The following is a 17,182-nucleotide window of genomic DNA, read 5'->3' on the forward strand; positions in this document are numbered from 1 at the left end:
GCAGTCTAGGGCAAAAGCTTGCTGGCTTCACACACCCAGAAGAGGGAGGTCTGTCTCCCGGGAAACAGAGGGAACAACTAAATCCTGTAAACATGAGAAAGCCAAAAACAACTAACAAGTAAAACCCCAGGACAAGACAGAGGCACAGAAAGACAAGGAAAACCCTCAATGATGCATTCACCTCGGGCAGACCTTCCTGATAGGAAGGCTAAAGCTCAAGAAAATCTGTCTTTTCACTAGCTGAATACAAAATTAAGAAATAGATATCTCAGGGAATAAATCCCAGAGTTAACACTCTAAAATATTAAATGTACAGTAAGCAACAAGAGTACAATACAAAGAAAGAGGAAATGATGGTCCATTCACAGGAAGAGAATAAAAATCCAAAAAAAAAAAAAAAAAAAAAAAATCAACGAAGGTGGCCAGAATGTGGACATAATGAACAAATGCTTTAAAAAAATGATCTTAAAAATGCACATGAAGGAGGAGTTAAGATGGTGACATACAGAGGAGTGGAAGCCAGTTAGTCCCCCTGGAACAATTCATAAACAAGAGAAAAATTAGTAAATAACCTGGAATAACTGCGGGGAGACAAACAAGACTGTCCATTCATCATACACCAACCTGAATTGGGAGGAACGCCCGAGCTCACAGCATAAAATCTGTAAGTAAAAACTGCAGACCTGCGCCAAAAGCGGAGAGCTGAGAGCCGAGAGCTGAGAGCCCCTCCCTAACGGAAGCCTCACGGAGCTAGAGAGCAGCACTCTGAACAAGTGAATATACCTAAGCCCAGCTCCAACTGGGGTTTTAATGTTAACTGCTCAATACAGACAGTGAATCCCCAACAAGCAGACAGAGGCTTTTGGTCACAACTGCCCTTGGGAGACTCAGGGGACATAGCTGTCTCAGGACGGGGAGCCCAGAGGACTGCGTGCTATCTCTGGCCGATGGGTGAATCTGAGGGATTTCTGTCCCTTTCTCTCTCTGTCAACCTGGGTGGCTCAGTGGAGAAGGCCTCAGCTGTTTTCAGCTTGCAGTGCTTTGCAGCAGAGAAAGCCTCAGCCATTTAAAAATTACAGCACTCTGACCCAGACAAGGGTGGAGGTAGCAGAGTCAGAGAAACAAAGAATCTATTTATATGCAAATGACCTCTCTCTAGCTGGCATGGCTTCCCAAGAGGAAAGAGGAGGGGCCCAGCTCTACTACCTGCCTTACATTCAGAACCAGACCCCAGAGCCTGGGGGAAGGAGAGCCATGGGCCACACCCCCTTACACCAGCCTGTGACAGGCTGACAGGCGCCACCTGCTGGGCAGAAAAGCACAGTGACCTGAGGCCTCACAGGCCAATTTTCTAAGACACACCCTCAGGGAAACCAGATACAGAATATTTCCTCTGTGACCTGAGCTTGTTCTCATCTGGAAAAACCTGATTGGAGTGGCCTAGGAGCCACCCCAACATAAAACTACAACCTACACTAAGAAAAACGAAGTTATGGCCCAGTCAAAGGAACAAATTTACACTACAACTGAGATAGAGGAATTTAAACAACTAATGCTAAATCAATTCAAAAAGTTTAGAGAAGCTATGGCAAAAGAGATAAAAGCTATAAAGAAAACACTAGGCATACATAAGGAAGAAACTGAACGTTCAAAAAAAAAAAAAAACAACTGGCAGAATCTATGGAAATGAAAGGCACAACACAAGAGATGAAAGACACAATGGAAACATACAACAGCAGATCTCAAGAGGCAGAAGAAAACACTCAGGAACTGGAGAACAAAACACCTGAAAGCCTACACACAAAAGAGCAGATGGAGAAAAGAATGGAAAAATATGAGCAACTTCTCCGGGAACTTAAGGATGAAACGAAATACAAGAATGTACGTATCATTGGTGTCCCAGAAGGAGAAGAGAAAAGAAAAGGGGTAGAAGCAATAATAGAGGAAATAATCAGTGAAAATTTCTCATCTCTTATGAAAAACAGAAAATTACAGATCCAAGAAGAGCAGCGTACCCCAAACAGAATAAATCTCAATAGGCCTACACCAAGACACTTAATAACCAGATTATCAAACATCAAAGACAGAGAATCCTGAAAGCAGCAAGAGAAAAGTGATCCACCACATACAGAGGAAGCTTAATAAGACTATACACAGAAACCATGGAGGCAGAAACCATGGAAGCAAGAAGGAAATGGTGTGATATATTTAAGACACTGAAAGAGAAAAACCACCAACTGAGAATCCTATATCCAGCAAACCTGTCCTTCAAATATGACAGAGAGTTCAAAATATTTCCCAACAAACAGACAATGACAGACTTTGTGAACAAGACACCCGCCCTACAGGAAATACTAAAGGGAGCACTACAGAATGACAGGAGAAGACAGCAGTGAGAGATTTGGAACACAACTTTAGGAGATGGTAGCCCAACAATGTAAGTACACTGAACAAAGATAACTATGAATATGGTTGAAAGAGGAAGGTTAGGAGCATGTGGGACGCCAGAAGAAAAGAGGAAAGATATAAAGACTGGGACTGTGTAACTCGGTGAAACCTAGAGTGTTTAACAATTGTGATAAAATGTACAAATACATTCTTTCACGAGGGAGAACAAAGAAATGTCAACCTTGCAAGGTGTTAAAAATAGGGAGGCCCTGGGGGAAAGATACAATCAACGTAACCTAGAGACTACAAATAACAGAATCATTGTATTATGCTTCCTGTAATGTAACAAAGGTGATATACCAAGGTAAATGCAGATAAGAGGGGGGGAAAAGGGAGGGGTGTGAGACATTTGGCATTGGTGGTGTTGTCTGACTCTATTCTACTTTGATTTAAGGTTATCTTTCCTTTTGCTGCTTCCTAGCTGTCATGTTTTTCTTTTTGTTTTCCTCTTTCTTTTTTCTTTTTCTTTTGCTTCTCTACCTTTTTTGACTCTTCCTCCTGCTTTGTGGAAGAAATGTGGATGCCCTTATATAGATAGTGGTGAGGGTGGTGAAAACATAAATATGTGACTATACAGGCAACCATCGATTGTTTACTTAGGATGGAATGTATGCATGTGAACAAAACCATCTTAAAATAAAAAAATAGGTTGATGATGAAACCTTGAGGGCAATACTGAGTGAAATAACCCCGACACATAGAGACAAATATTTCAGGGTCTCACTGATAGGAACTAATTATAATATGTAAACTCATAGATATGAAATGTAAGTTACCAAGACACAGAACCAGGCTAAAAATGGGGGGTGGTTGCTTAGTATGAGCAGAATGTTCAACTAGGATGAACTTAAACATTTGGAAATGAACAGAGGTAATGGTAGCACGTTGTGAGAATAACTAACAGTGCTGAATGGTGCATGAATGTAGTGGAAAGGGGAAGGTCAGAGTCATATATGTCACCAGAAGGAAAAGTTGGAGGTCAAAAGATGGGAATGTATAAATCTGAATCCTATGGTGGGCAATGTCTGTGATTAACTGTACAAATATTAGAAATCTCTTCCATGAACCAGAACAAATGTATGACAATACAGCTAGAAGTTAATAACAGAGGGGCATATAGGGAAAAAATATATACCTATTGCAAACTATATACTACAGAAAGTAGTATTTCAATTTAAACGTTCTTTCATAAACTTTAACAAACGTACTATACCAATACTATGAGTCAACAATGGGGGGGGTGGTTACGGATATAGGAGGATTTGAGTTTCCTTTTCTTTTATTTTTCCCCCCGCATCTTTGTCTTTATTTCTTGCCTGGAGTAAAGGTTCCAAAAATTGAACAAAAAGTAATTGTGGTGATGGATGCACAGCTGTATGAGGGTACCAGGGACAACTGATTGTACACTTTGGATCTTTGGATAACTGTATGGTATGTGAACAATCTCAATAAAAATAACAAAAAAAATGCTATGGGCCTACAGACCATGCACAAGCTTTATGCACAGGTTGTCACTGACCTGCGGTCACCCGGTGGGCCTGGAACCGCTGGCTGGCAGTCCCCGCCACAAGATGCAGAGGTAATGACCTTCTATAGACTTCTTCACCAGGTTCCCCAAATTTGGAAAATCAAATGGCAATAATAATCCCTGATTTCATATAACTCTTAGTGACTTTGCTTTCCTGATCATGTACTAGCTGCAGTAACACTCAGTTCCCTACCCCAAACTTCAGGATGCTTGCAGGTATCTATTGCTATCTCTGAATATCTTTAGAACATGGACATGCTGGTTTTTTGTTCATCTACCCTAAACAGGACCCAGAAATGAAGTTAATTTTTATTTTACTGAAATCTGCAGTGAATGATGGCTGTCTCCTATCTACCCACGAAGTACTTTCCAAAAGTTTTCTTCCCTTTTTTCCCCAAAAATGGCCATTTCATTTTTGCAGAAATATATTGAAAAATTCAAAATGCACCAATGACTTTGTTTTACCCTAACCCAACCATGCTGGAGAGAACAGTCCTTCTGAATGAGTGATACTCTTCTCCAGTACCTCTGGAGACCCTTGTCCATTTCTTTCCTGCCCACACAGAGGGCAACACAGATTTCTCTGAGTCCCAAAAGAAGCATCTTTTAAACTCAGCCTATATAAAATACTTCTTGGATGTAATTTTCACATGGTTATCACAGCTAATGGTTAAGGAAGATTAAAGATGTTAAATTAAAATACTGACACTGATGTTAGTAAGTAATGATTGTTTATGAGACATATGTGCCTTGGAAGCTTTATTTACTTAATCTTTTAAAAATTCAAGTTAATATTTCTTCGGAATATAAAAAAAAATGCACAGGAAGATAAAGGAGAATACAGAGAAAGAACTAAAGGATATCAAGAAAACAATGAATGAGCAATATGAGAGTCTTAGCAAAGAGACAGAAATTTTAAAAAGGAACCAAACAGAACTACTGGAGTTGAAGACCACAGTAACTGAAATGAAAAATGCCCAGGTGGGTTTCAAGAGCAGACTGGAGCTGACAGAAGAATCAGGGAACTTGAAGACAAGACATTTGAAATGAGTCAGGCTGAGGAGCAGAAAGAAAAACTAAATATTAAAAGCAAAAATAGTCTAAGACACTCTGGGACACCATTTAGGGCACTAATATACACATTATGGGAGTCCCAGAAAGAGAAGAACCCTGTTACATACTGATCATACTATTGAATGCAACATACAAAGAAGGAGTTCTGAAAGCTGCAAGAGGAAAGCAACATGCTATGTACCTGGGAGTCCAAATTAGACTGCATGCCGATTTCTCATCAGAAACCATAGCAGCAAGAAAGTAATGGGTTGAAATACTTAAAGAGCTGAAAAAAAAAACAAAAAAAAAAACTACCAACCAAGAATTTTATATCTAGCGAGACTGACTTTCAGAAATGATGGAGAAATTAAGGCATTCCCTGGTAAACAAAAGCCAAAGGAGTTCATCACCACTAGACCTGCCCTATAAGCAATGCCACAAGGAGTTCTTCAGACTGAAAGGAAAGGACACTAGGCAGTGGTTCAAAGCAGCATAATGACCTGTGGTAAAGAAAGAAATTCATTTTCCCCCCAATTATTTCCAGCACTGTCTTCTGAAAGCAACAGACTTGTTTAAAACTGAGTTAGGATATAAATCAATGCAAACAAAACAAAACAAAACCCCAAAACTGTTGCATAGTGTGTGGTTACATCATAAATTATTAAACCATTCCTGTTTTAATAAATATATAAGTAGTTTCAAATTTTTATTTGTATAGACTGTCAGTGAATACCTTTGTACCACTATTTATGTACATCTTTATTTCAGACACCTAAGTTCCTAGATAATGAATTGCCAAGTCAAAGAGTATAAGCATTTTCCTCTTTGATGCATAATACTCAATTGTTATCATACATGGTTTTAATAAATTTCAACTCACTACAACAGAATATGAGAGTGCCATTTAACTTGACCTTTGTCAACATCGAATATTATCAATTTACAAAAAACAAGTCTGTGAACTAATTTTTAAATTTGTACATCAATTATTTCAAAATTTGTCCCTCAATTATTAACAATGAAGGAGGTGAGATTTTTTCAAATTATTTTTCAGCTTCAAATGTTTTCTGTAAATTTAATGTTTATATTGTTTACCCCTTTTCAATCTGGTTGTTGTATTCTTATTTAAACATAGGAGCTCATTATCTCTTCTAGAGAATAATTCTTGGCTATATATATTAGCAAATATTTTTTCCTGGCTTGTCATTAATTTTCCAACCTTACGATATCTTTTATTATCCTAAAGACTGCAATTATTATTGAAATCAAACCTATCAGTTTTCTCCTTAATAAATTCTAGACTTTGCATTCTATGTAGGAAGGGTTTTCCCACTCCAAATGATAAAGACAATCCTCTATTTTCTTAAAGTATTTGATAGCTTGTTTTGCATTTACATTTTGATCCTGGTGGAATGCTTTCCTATATATAATCCCTATACCAATAAAACCCTATTTTATTATCAATGTTCTATGCTGTATCTCAATCTGGTAGGTTATGTTCCTTTACTTTTAGTTCCTTTTAAAAGGTTTCTTGTTAATTCTTATGTAATAGCTCTTCCCAGTAAACTTTAGAATTTGTTTCAATGCCTTTAGAAACTCACAGAATTATGGTTGAGATTGCACAGATTTTACAGAATGACCTGGAGAAAAGTAGACACATTTATAATATTGCTTCTATATATCATGGAACATGGGGACTCTTTCCATGTCGTTCAGTTTTACTCATGTAAATCTTGCTCATTAATTGTTAGGTATAATTTTAGAGTCTTATGATTTGAATATTTCTCTGATATGTTTCTAATTGGCTGCTGCTATCGTATGGAAAGGTTATTTTTTAATGCAATTTTATTGATATATACTCACATATCATGCAATCAACCAAAGTGTACAATCAGTTGTTCACAGTATCATCATATAGTTGTGCATTCATCACCAAAATCAATTTTTGAACATTACTCCAAAAAATAAAATAAAATAAAATAAAAGTTAAAAAAAAAACACCCAAAACACCCAAAACATCCCCTATCCCCATGCCCCTATTATTCATTTACTTTTTGTCTCCATTTTTCTACTTGTGTCTATACACCGGATTAAGGGAGTGTGAGCCACAACATTTTCACAATCACATATTCACACCGTATTAGCTATTTAGTTATACAATCATCTTCAAGAATCTAAACTACTGGGCTGCAGTTCAACAGTTTCAGGTATTTCCCTCTAGCTATTCTAATAGACTAAAAGCTAAAAAGGGATATCTATATAATGCATAAGAGTAACCTCCAGAATGACCTCTCGACTCCATTTGTAATCTCTTAGCCACCGAAACTTTATTTTGTTTCATTTCTCTTTCCCCCTTTTAGTCAAGAAGGTTTTCTCAATCCCATGATGCCAGGTCCAGGCTCATCCCTGGGAGTCATGTTTCACATTGCCAGTGAGATTTACAGCCCTGGGAGATGTCCCAGTTAGGGGGAGGGCAGTGAGTCCACCTGCCGAGTTGGCTTAGAGAGAGAGGCCACATCTGAGCAACAAAAGAGGTTCTCTAGGGGAGACTCAGGCACAATTATAAGTTGGCTTAGCCCTTCCTTTACAGTAACTTTGAATATTTCTCTGAGATGTTTCTAATTGGTTGCTGGTATCGTATAGAAAGATTCTTTTTTTAATGCAATATTATTGATATATATTCACATACCACACAATCTTCCAAAGTGTACAATCAATTGTTCACAGTATCATCACATAGTTTGATGATAGACTGAATATAAATCAATAAAATTGCATATATATTATTTTTATTTTCTTAAAGCATTAGCTAAGATCTTTAGAAAAATGCTGAAAGGAAGATATCAGTTGGCATCCCTATTTTCACTGTGGATTTTTCTAATGTTCCAGAATCATCATTAGGTATATTTGTTGTAGCTTTCTGATAGATAATATTTATCAAATTAAGGAACTTTTCCAAATTATTCAGAAACCTTAGTCAAGATGAAAAGTTGAAATAGAAACCTGTTTAAATAATGCTTTAAGTACCTGGGTTATCCGATCTCTGCAGCTCAGAGTCACACAAATGTGTTATAAATTTAAATGCATCCCTAGTACAAGGATATTGGTAAGTCCAAATTTAGCAAATTTCCAGATCAATGAGTCACTCATGTTATTGTCTCAACTTCAATATTGGTGAACTAATCTTCCATTAACAGATGTTCTCCTACGAGGTGTCAATTTTAGCACCCTGCTCCTAAACAAGAATCCCAAACCTTTAAGAGACTATGAGCAACTCTTCCTATCTAGTACAATCTTCTCATTTGAACATTAATTTACTGAATGAATACCTATGCTTGACTTAAAAAGCAAATTTTGGAGATGAGGTCAGAGAGGCAACTGAAGAAAGTGGTTGTTGTAGATATTGTTTTACTGGAGTGAAATAGGAAGTTATTCGGAAAATTTTAACAGGATCATTTAGGCAGCTGTGTTGACAAAAGAATGAAGGAGGGAAAAAATGCAGAATCAGGGAGATTTGTTAGTAGTCTATGGCAATAATCCAGTTAAAAGGAGACTGTGGCTCAAGCCAGGGTTCTAAGAGCTGAGGTGATGAAAAGTAATCGGATTCTAAATATACAGACATTTCTTGCTTTACACAGTTCTGATATGCACAAATTTTAATTACCATAGGTTACTTAAATAACACCAGCTCCTAAAAAACATGGTTTAAATTTCAATTATCCCAGTATATTAACTATGAGTAAATGCATAAAGTGTAAACATTACTTCTACCTCTTCAGTACACAAACCATCCTACAATAATATGTATATCATGAACAATGATCAATCAAATCACTTCTTTCAAAGTAGGTCAGTGACCAGTTACTGTGTATCTGCTTTTCAGTTCATAAACACAGAGCAGTGTGTAGCTTTTTTTTAATCCTTGTCTCCCAGTGATAAACCCACATTATTTTACAAATGAATAACAGAAAGAGGGTGGCCAACAAGATGAAAGTGTGGCAATGAAACAAAAAGTGACAATGATGGATATGAGATCTGAAAAGAATGGAATTGGCGTTAAAGCCCTTGGGAATGTTCACACTGTAATCTTTTGACAGACTCTAGACAGTCCTCCAGTTATGTTTCTCTTTTCCAAGATTGTTTTGCCCATTCTTGGTTCCTTGAATTTCTGCATGAATTTCACAATCAGCTTGTTAATTTCTTCAAAAAAGGCAGCTACAACTGTGATAGGGAACAACTTAAATCTGTAGATCAATTTGGAAAATACTGTCTTCTTAACAATATTATAGTTCTCAATATATGGACATGGGAATATTTCTATTTATTTCGGTCTTCTTTAATTCCTTTCAACAATGTTTTGTAGCTTTTAGAGCACAAATTTTGTACTTACCTTGTAAAATTTATTCCTAAATATTTTATCCTTTTTGATGCTATTGTAAATGGAATCATTTACTTAATCTCATTTTCAAATTGTTCATTCCTAAGATATAGAAATACAATTGGATTTTGAGGTAGTGATATTGCATCCTTGACTAACACTGATCTCATCTGTTAGTTATAATTTTTAAGTAGATTCTTCAGGGTTTTCATATTAACATCATGTCATCTACAAATAGATAATAGTTTTACTTCTTCCTTTCCAATATGAATGCCTTTTTCTTTTCCTTTTTTTTGTTGTCCTGGCTAGAACCTCCAGGACAAATGCTTAGAACAATTAGAAGATCAACAAGGAAAGAGAGGAGTTCAAAGATACCATAAACCATTTAGATCTAGCAAACATATTAAAAAACCCTCCACTCACTTAACAACAGCAGAATACACATTCTTCTCAGGTACACATGGAACTTTCTCAAGTATAGATCATATGTTAGGCCATAAAACAAGTCTTAATAAATTTTAAAAGACTGAAACCATACAAAATACTTTTACCAACCTGAAAAATGAAACAAGAAAAGTTAACAAAAGGAAAACCAGAAAACACAAAAATGTGTGATTTAGACAACACACTCCAACAACCAATGTTAGAGAAGAAATGACAAGGGAAATTGGAAATTACCTTGAGATGAATGAAAATGAAAATATAACATGCCAAAACTTATGGGATGCAGCAAAAACAGTGCTCAGTGGGAAATTATAGCTGTAAAGGCCTATATTAAAAAAAAGAGAAAGATATCCTAACTGGACACCTTAAGGAACTAGAAAAAGAAGAACAATCTAAACCCAAAAGCAGAGAAGGAAGGGAATAATAAAGATTAGAGCAAAGATAAACATAATAGAGAATTGGAAAAAAAATCAAGAAAACCAATGAAACTCAATTTGGTTCTTTATAAAGATCAACAAAATAAACCTTTAGCTACAGAAACAAAGAAAAAAGGGAAAAGATTCAAATTACTAAAATCAGAAATGAAAGAGGGAATATTACTATTGACATAACAGAAACAAAAAGGATTATAAGAGAATGTGATGAACAATTGTATACCAATAAATTGGATAACCTGATGAAGTGGACAAAAATGTCTAGACACACATAAACTACCAAAAATCTACTCAAGAAGAAACAGAAAATCTGAATAGAACTATAACAACTAAGGAGACTGAATCAGTAATCAAAAACCTTCCCACAGTAACCAAAAAGCCCCAGGAACAGATGGCTTCACTGGTAAATTCTACCAAACATTTAAAGAAGAATTAACACCAAACCTTCTCAAACTCTTCTAAAAAACTGAAGGAAGGGAATGCTTCCTAACTAATCCTATGAGGCCAGCATTACCCTAATACTGATGCCAAAGACACTACAAAAACTACAGACCAATATACCTTATGGAAACAGATGAAAAAATCCTCAACAATATACTTGCAAACTGAATTTTGCCAGATATTAAAGGATTATAGGATTATAAACCACAATCGAGTTGTTCAGTGTATGAAAATCAAAATAATGCACCACATTAAGATGCACATGGTCATTTCGAATGAAGCAGAAAAAGCATTTGACAAAAGCCAAAACCGTTTCATGATAAAAGCACTTAATAAATTAGTAATTGAAGGGAACTTCCCCAACGTGATAAAGGTCATTTACGAAAATCCACAGGTAACATCATACTCAACAGTAAAGACTGAAAGCTTTTCCCCTAAGATCAAAAACAAGACAAAGATGTAGATTTTCATAATTTATATTCAACATAGTAATGGAAGTTCTAGCCAGAGAATTTAGGAAAGAAAAAGAAAAGGCATCCAAATTGAAAGGCAGAAGTAACAGAATCTCTATTTACAGATGACATGCTCTTATATGTAGAAAACCCTAAAGAAAATCCAACAAAACAAAAATAAAAACAAAAACCTGTTAGAGCTAGTAAACAAACTCAGCAAAGTTGCAGGATACAAAATTGACACCACCATATCAGTTGCATTTTCATACACTAGTAATCAACAATGCAAAAGAAATTAAGAAAACAATTCCATTTAAAATAGCATCAAAACAGAATAAAATACTTACGAACAAATTTACTCAAATGCATACGTTCATATACTCTGTTCATATGGTTAATTATTTAACATTAATGTATATAATAATGAATAGTTGAACTAATCCTCCTCCCTTCTAAAAGAATATTTGGTTGTATATACTTCAATTATACTCTAAGCTCCTTAAAGAGCTTGAGATTAATTTTCAACCTACTGGACTACTAGACCATAATTGCAGGCAGTATTCCCTATAATAACAAAGTTGCCCAAGTTTAAATACTCCAATTTGCACCTATTGAAAATTCTGACTCATACTCACCTGCTAATCAACCACTTAAGAAAAATTAATGAATTAATGCTCTGACAACTATAGTTGGTCATTTTTTAAACCATAAGAAGAGATTTAAACTCTATGTTCAGAATTTAATTTTTAAATCTCTAAAAGTCTTTAATGTTAGCAGTTACAAGCAAAAATACCATCAAGAGTATATAAGACTTCATCACTGAAAATAACTCTACCATTCTCTAGAGTCCACTATACTCTTAAAAGAAATGTAAATGTCCATGGCTATTCAGCATAAATTAATGTTCTCTCCTTTAAAGACTTTAAAATATTATTGGTCTTTCCCCCAAAATATATTAAAATCTTTTGTGGTATATAAACTTTAATATCCAGCCCTCCAACACAGCTCTAAGAAGTGGATCCAAAACAGTGGCCAGATGTAAATAGGGAAATTTTAAAAGAATCCATTTTCACCATGTGTGGGCAAAGAACAGACCCAGATATAACAGGTCCTGTTGAAGAAATTATTTAAAAATTGAAATAATTTTTTAAAAATTAGCATAAGCCCAACATAAAACTTCAGTCAAAGAAAATGGACAGAAATGTAGCATGCAAAACACATCTCAAGTACAATTTAGAAAACTTACACTAGGAAACGGAAAGAAATTTTAGATCAAAGGTGATTTGTATTCAGTGAACAAATTATATAACAACAAAGAAATAAGAAAATATAGAAGAGAAAACACAAGGCGAGAAATAGAACAATCATGTAAAAATAATAATTTATAAGGGGAAGCATTTTTTTTTTCTGTGTTTGTTAATTTTCTAGTTTCATTATACTGATTTCTTTGTTCCTGCATCAACTAATAGAACTTTTCGAGATGAAGGAAATGTTCCATATCTATGCTGGGTAACGCATTATCCTTTAACCACATGAAGCAATCACTTTTAACCATATGTTTGCAATTTTTCTGAGTTCATAATTAAAAATAACATGCCCCTGGTTTTATTTCTTGACTAATTAACTTCAAATATGTCTTGCCTCCCTGCTAAAAAAGATGAGGCTTTATTTCACTTGCATGATCATCAATCTCTTCTCTTCCCTCCTCATTCCAAAATTTGAAAGTTATATTATTATATTTAGTTCTTATACTGGTATCTTTGCAAATGTAAATAAAATATTTAACATATAAACAAATAGCATCAAAAAAGAATAAAATACTTGGGAATAAATTTACTCAAGGAGATGTAAATTGTATACTGAAAACTATAAAATATTGCTGAAAGAAATTAAAGAAGTCCTAAATAATTGGAAAGATACCTTATGCTCATGGACTGGAAGACAATATTCTTAAGATGACAATACTTGCCCAAAGCAATACACCGATTCAATGCAATCCCTATAAAAATCTGGGTGGCATTTTTTGCAGAAACGGAAAAATCCATCTAAAATTAATATGGAATTTCAAGGGACCCAAAATAGAAAACACAATCTTAAAAATGAAGAATAAAGTTGGAGGACTCCTGCTTTCTGATTTCAAAACTTAATACAAAGCTACATGTGATGGTTAGGTTCATGTGTCAACTTGGCCAGGTAATAGTACCCAGGTGTCTGGTCAAGCAAGCACTGGCCTAACCGTTACTGCAAGGACATTTGTGGCTGGTTAATAAACCAGAAGGCTGATTTATTAAATCATCAGTCAATTGGCTGCAGCTGTGACTGATTACATCAATGAAGGGTGTGTCTTTCACAATGAGAGAATGCAATCAGCTGGATTTAATCCAATCAGTTGAAGCCTTTTAAGAGAGACAGAGAGAGGACCTCTACTTCTTCTTAGGCTAACCAGTGAAGCGTTTCCTGAGGAGTTCATCAAATTTGCCAGTTCGTTTTCTGAGTTCATTTAAGTTGTCAGGTCACTGCCTGAGGAGTTCATAAAACATCTTCACTGGAGTTGTCAGTTTGCTGCCTGCCCTACAGAATTTGGATTCATGCATATCCACAGTTACGTGAGGCAGTTTTATAAAATCTTGTACTTATAGATATCTCTTGTTGATGCTGTTTCCCTAGAGAACCCTAAATAATACACTACAGTAATCAAACAGTATGGTACTGCCATAAGAAAATACATATAGACCAATGGAAATGGATTGAGAGCCCAGAAATAAACCCTCTCACCTATGGTCAATTGTCTTTGACAAGGGTGCAAAGATCATTCAATGGGGAAAGAACATTCTCCTCAACAAACAGTGCTGGGAAAACTAAAAATCCACATGCAAAAGAATGAAAATGGATCCATATCTTACGCAATACATAAAAATTAACTTGAAATGCATTAAAGATCTAAATTTAAGAGCAATAATTATAAAATACTTCAAAGAAAACATAGGGGCAAATCTCATTACTCTGGATTTGAAAATGGTTTCTTAAATATGTCAACAAAAGAAAAAACAGATCAACTGGACCATTCAAATTTAAAAACTTTTGTGCAAAAAAGGATACTACCAAGAAAGTGAAAAGACAATCCACAGAATGGGAGAAAATTTTTGCAAATCATACATCTGATAAGGGTTTAATATCCAGAATACATAAACATAAAAACAAAAAGATGAATAAGCCAATTAAAAATGAATTTTTAAATTGAATCTAAGGATTATGGTTAAATAATTCTGTGTACCTCAGTCCCCTACCTTTCAGTTAAAAAAAAAAAGGGCGGGGGACAGAAGAAAATGACAATGGGATAGGAAATGGCAAATAAAGATAATACCAAGAATCATTTTTTTCGGTTTTGACTAAAGTAAGCTTAGTATTCAGTCATTTAAACATCATGTAAACATTTCAAATATGTAGAATTTTGAATTGTCAGAAATAAACAGGCATCAAAATGGCTTTAAAAAAAAAAAAAAACACAGACTTTTTATACTTACTGCTAGAAGTTTATCTCCAATCTGAAGTTTGCCATCTTTATGTGCCGCACCGCCTTCAATGATTTTGGTTACATAGATGCTATTATCCCCAGGAATATGCTGATTTCCAACACCTCCCGCAATGCTGAACCCAAGACCTGCTTGGAAAACACTAGTTTTAGAGTCTCATCAATAAATGTGAACTTAAGCCCAGAAAGAAATGTCTGAAAATTAGAAGGTGATAATTTCATCACATTAATGTTTTTTAAAATAGAAAAGAATCTATCTTGCTATCTACTTTTCTCATCTTAAGAATCTGTTCTGCAATCAAGTGACAATTATAAACATAGGTGCTCCTATGTTACAAATGGATACCTTTATTTTGGGGTGTTTCTCCTCTAAATCTCTTTGTAAGTGCAAATGTTGAAAGAGACATTCTAAAATTATATTTCACTTTTGTTTCCATCGTAATTGTATTTCTTACTAATACACTTTCAGTAACTTCACAAGATTAAAGCAATTGAGAAACAAAGAAGAAAACTCTGTTGGTGGTGGACAGACCATAGGTTTTAAAAATGGTGTATATCTTTGTTGTTTTTTTCCCCACTATTCTGTGAAACAAGTTTTAAGTAAGGAATTTCTGAAATTCATAAGTTGCATAGCTTCAATACTAGACATATTCCCAGCTTTGTATTCTTTTCCATCTGTTGAACTTCTGAAATCCTATCTCTTCCATGAAGCAACATGTTAGAATCAATACTTCCATTTACCCTCAGTACCACGTTTTCAAAATATAGAAACCACATCTTAACAGTTCTCATTACAGATGAAACTGCTCATGACATACCCTTAAATATTTACTGTTTATCTGCTTTTAATGCACTTTGCAGATCAATGATTAGAAGTTAATATCAATACTACATTTGAGTTCCAAGTGTTCAAGAGCAAGAATATTTCATTTCTTTTAATGCTAAGTCTTTCAAATAATGGTACTGAATATAAAAAACAGACAAATCTACTAATAAAGATTTTAACCCTACTTTTAAAAACTATTAAAGATATACTATGAACATTTTGAATATAAAAATCACATGGAACTTATTCTTAAATTACAAAATTCATATAAGCTGATAGTGATAAAATGTTTGCAAAATATACACAGACTAATATAAGGAGCTTTTCAAAAGCTGGAATTTTGTTAGGAATGCAAATTTTCTGATTCTACTTAAAATTAGTAGGAATAATAGAAATTCTGTAATTCACTCAAGTTCATTAAAAAATTGCCAGTTTGTTACTTTTAGAATGTGGGTCATAAATAAATTCATGTACATTTAACTCAGAGATTTCTTTCTTTCTTTTTTTTCCCCTTTTTTAATTAGAGAAGTTGTGGGTTTACAGAAAAATCATTAATAAAATATGGTGTTCCTATATACCACCCTATTACTAACACCTTGCATTAGTGTGGTACATTTGTTACTACTGATGATAGCCCTTCTTTATAACTGTACTATTAACTATAGTCCAGGTTTACCTTAGGGTTCAGTTTGTATTGTACTGTCCCATGGATTTTTTTTTTTTTAAATTCTATTCTATGAACATACATACAACCTAAAATTTCCCCTTTCCCCTTTAACCACATTCACATAACTCAGACTTCTTACTTAATAATTCGTCTTGGTTTGAGTTTGATTTATCACATACCTTTAGGACCTTTAATTAGCTTTATTTCCATTATTTTTTCTGATACTGGTTTTCGTCTTTTTACATACAAGCGTACAATAGACCCTGCCTCCTTCAATGCTTCAACTGCTTTGCTATGTGTTACATCATGAACATCTACTTCATTTACTCGTAATATACAGTCATTGACCCTGAGAAAAAAAATTTAAATATTAAAAAGACAATTTTACATATCAATTTTTCAGTTTGCCACATTTTCTTGGCATATCATTTTCAAGGTAAAGAAAATAATTATTTACTACAGAAAATATAAATGATGAAACTGTATGTTAAATTTCAATGTATCAAATACTAATATAAATAAATACAAACATTTCCCAAGGGCTAGCAAAAAGAGCAAAAAAATTAGTGCAAATAATACATTACATACACAAAATTCTTATATTAAATAATAACAGCTGCCATTTGTATGCTTATTGTATGATTACTATATATAGGCATTAAAATACTTAAGCAAAAAGCAAACACTTATTTAGCATTAATCACACTTAAAGTACTTTTACTGCTGTAACCCTCACAACAACTTATTAGACACATATTTTTATTCCCATCTTTCAGATAGAGAAACTGAGGCACAGAATTTAAATAACTTTCCCAAGGCCACCAAGGTACTGAGTGACAAAGCTGTGATTCAGAGTTAAGAAAACTGAGACTCAGCTAGGTTGAATAACTAGATTAAGGTCACAAAGCCAGGAAGTAGCAAAATTGGGATTATTTTATTGATTTGTCAACAAAGAATTTTTGAGAGTCTTCTCAACCTA

The 17,182-nt window shown here is 34.4% G+C and overlaps 1 protein-coding gene across 20 annotated transcripts in view; it reads right to left on the reverse strand.

Annotated features, from left to right (window-relative positions):
* The window catches only part of DLG1 (discs large MAGUK scaffold protein 1), a 369,115-nt gene that overhangs the window by 125,908 nt on the left and 226,025 nt on the right, over positions 1-17,182 (reverse strand). For all 20 annotated transcript variants that reach the window (XM_037837795.1, XM_037837800.1, XM_037837787.1 and 17 more), the window contains 2 exons: positions 16,383-16,552; positions 14,703-14,839 (listed from right to left, as the gene is read on the reverse strand). In XM_037837795.1, the coding sequence (XP_037693723.1) occupies positions 14,703-14,839; positions 16,383-16,552 (307 nt within the window). The remainder of the gene's footprint in view (positions 1-14,702; positions 14,840-16,382; positions 16,553-17,182) is intronic.

The sequence above is a fragment of the Choloepus didactylus genome, chromosome 1 (assembly GCF_015220235.1).
Source record: "Choloepus didactylus isolate mChoDid1 chromosome 1, mChoDid1.pri, whole genome shotgun sequence".
NCBI classification, from domain to species: Eukaryota; Metazoa; Chordata; class Mammalia; order Pilosa; family Megalonychidae; genus Choloepus; species Choloepus didactylus.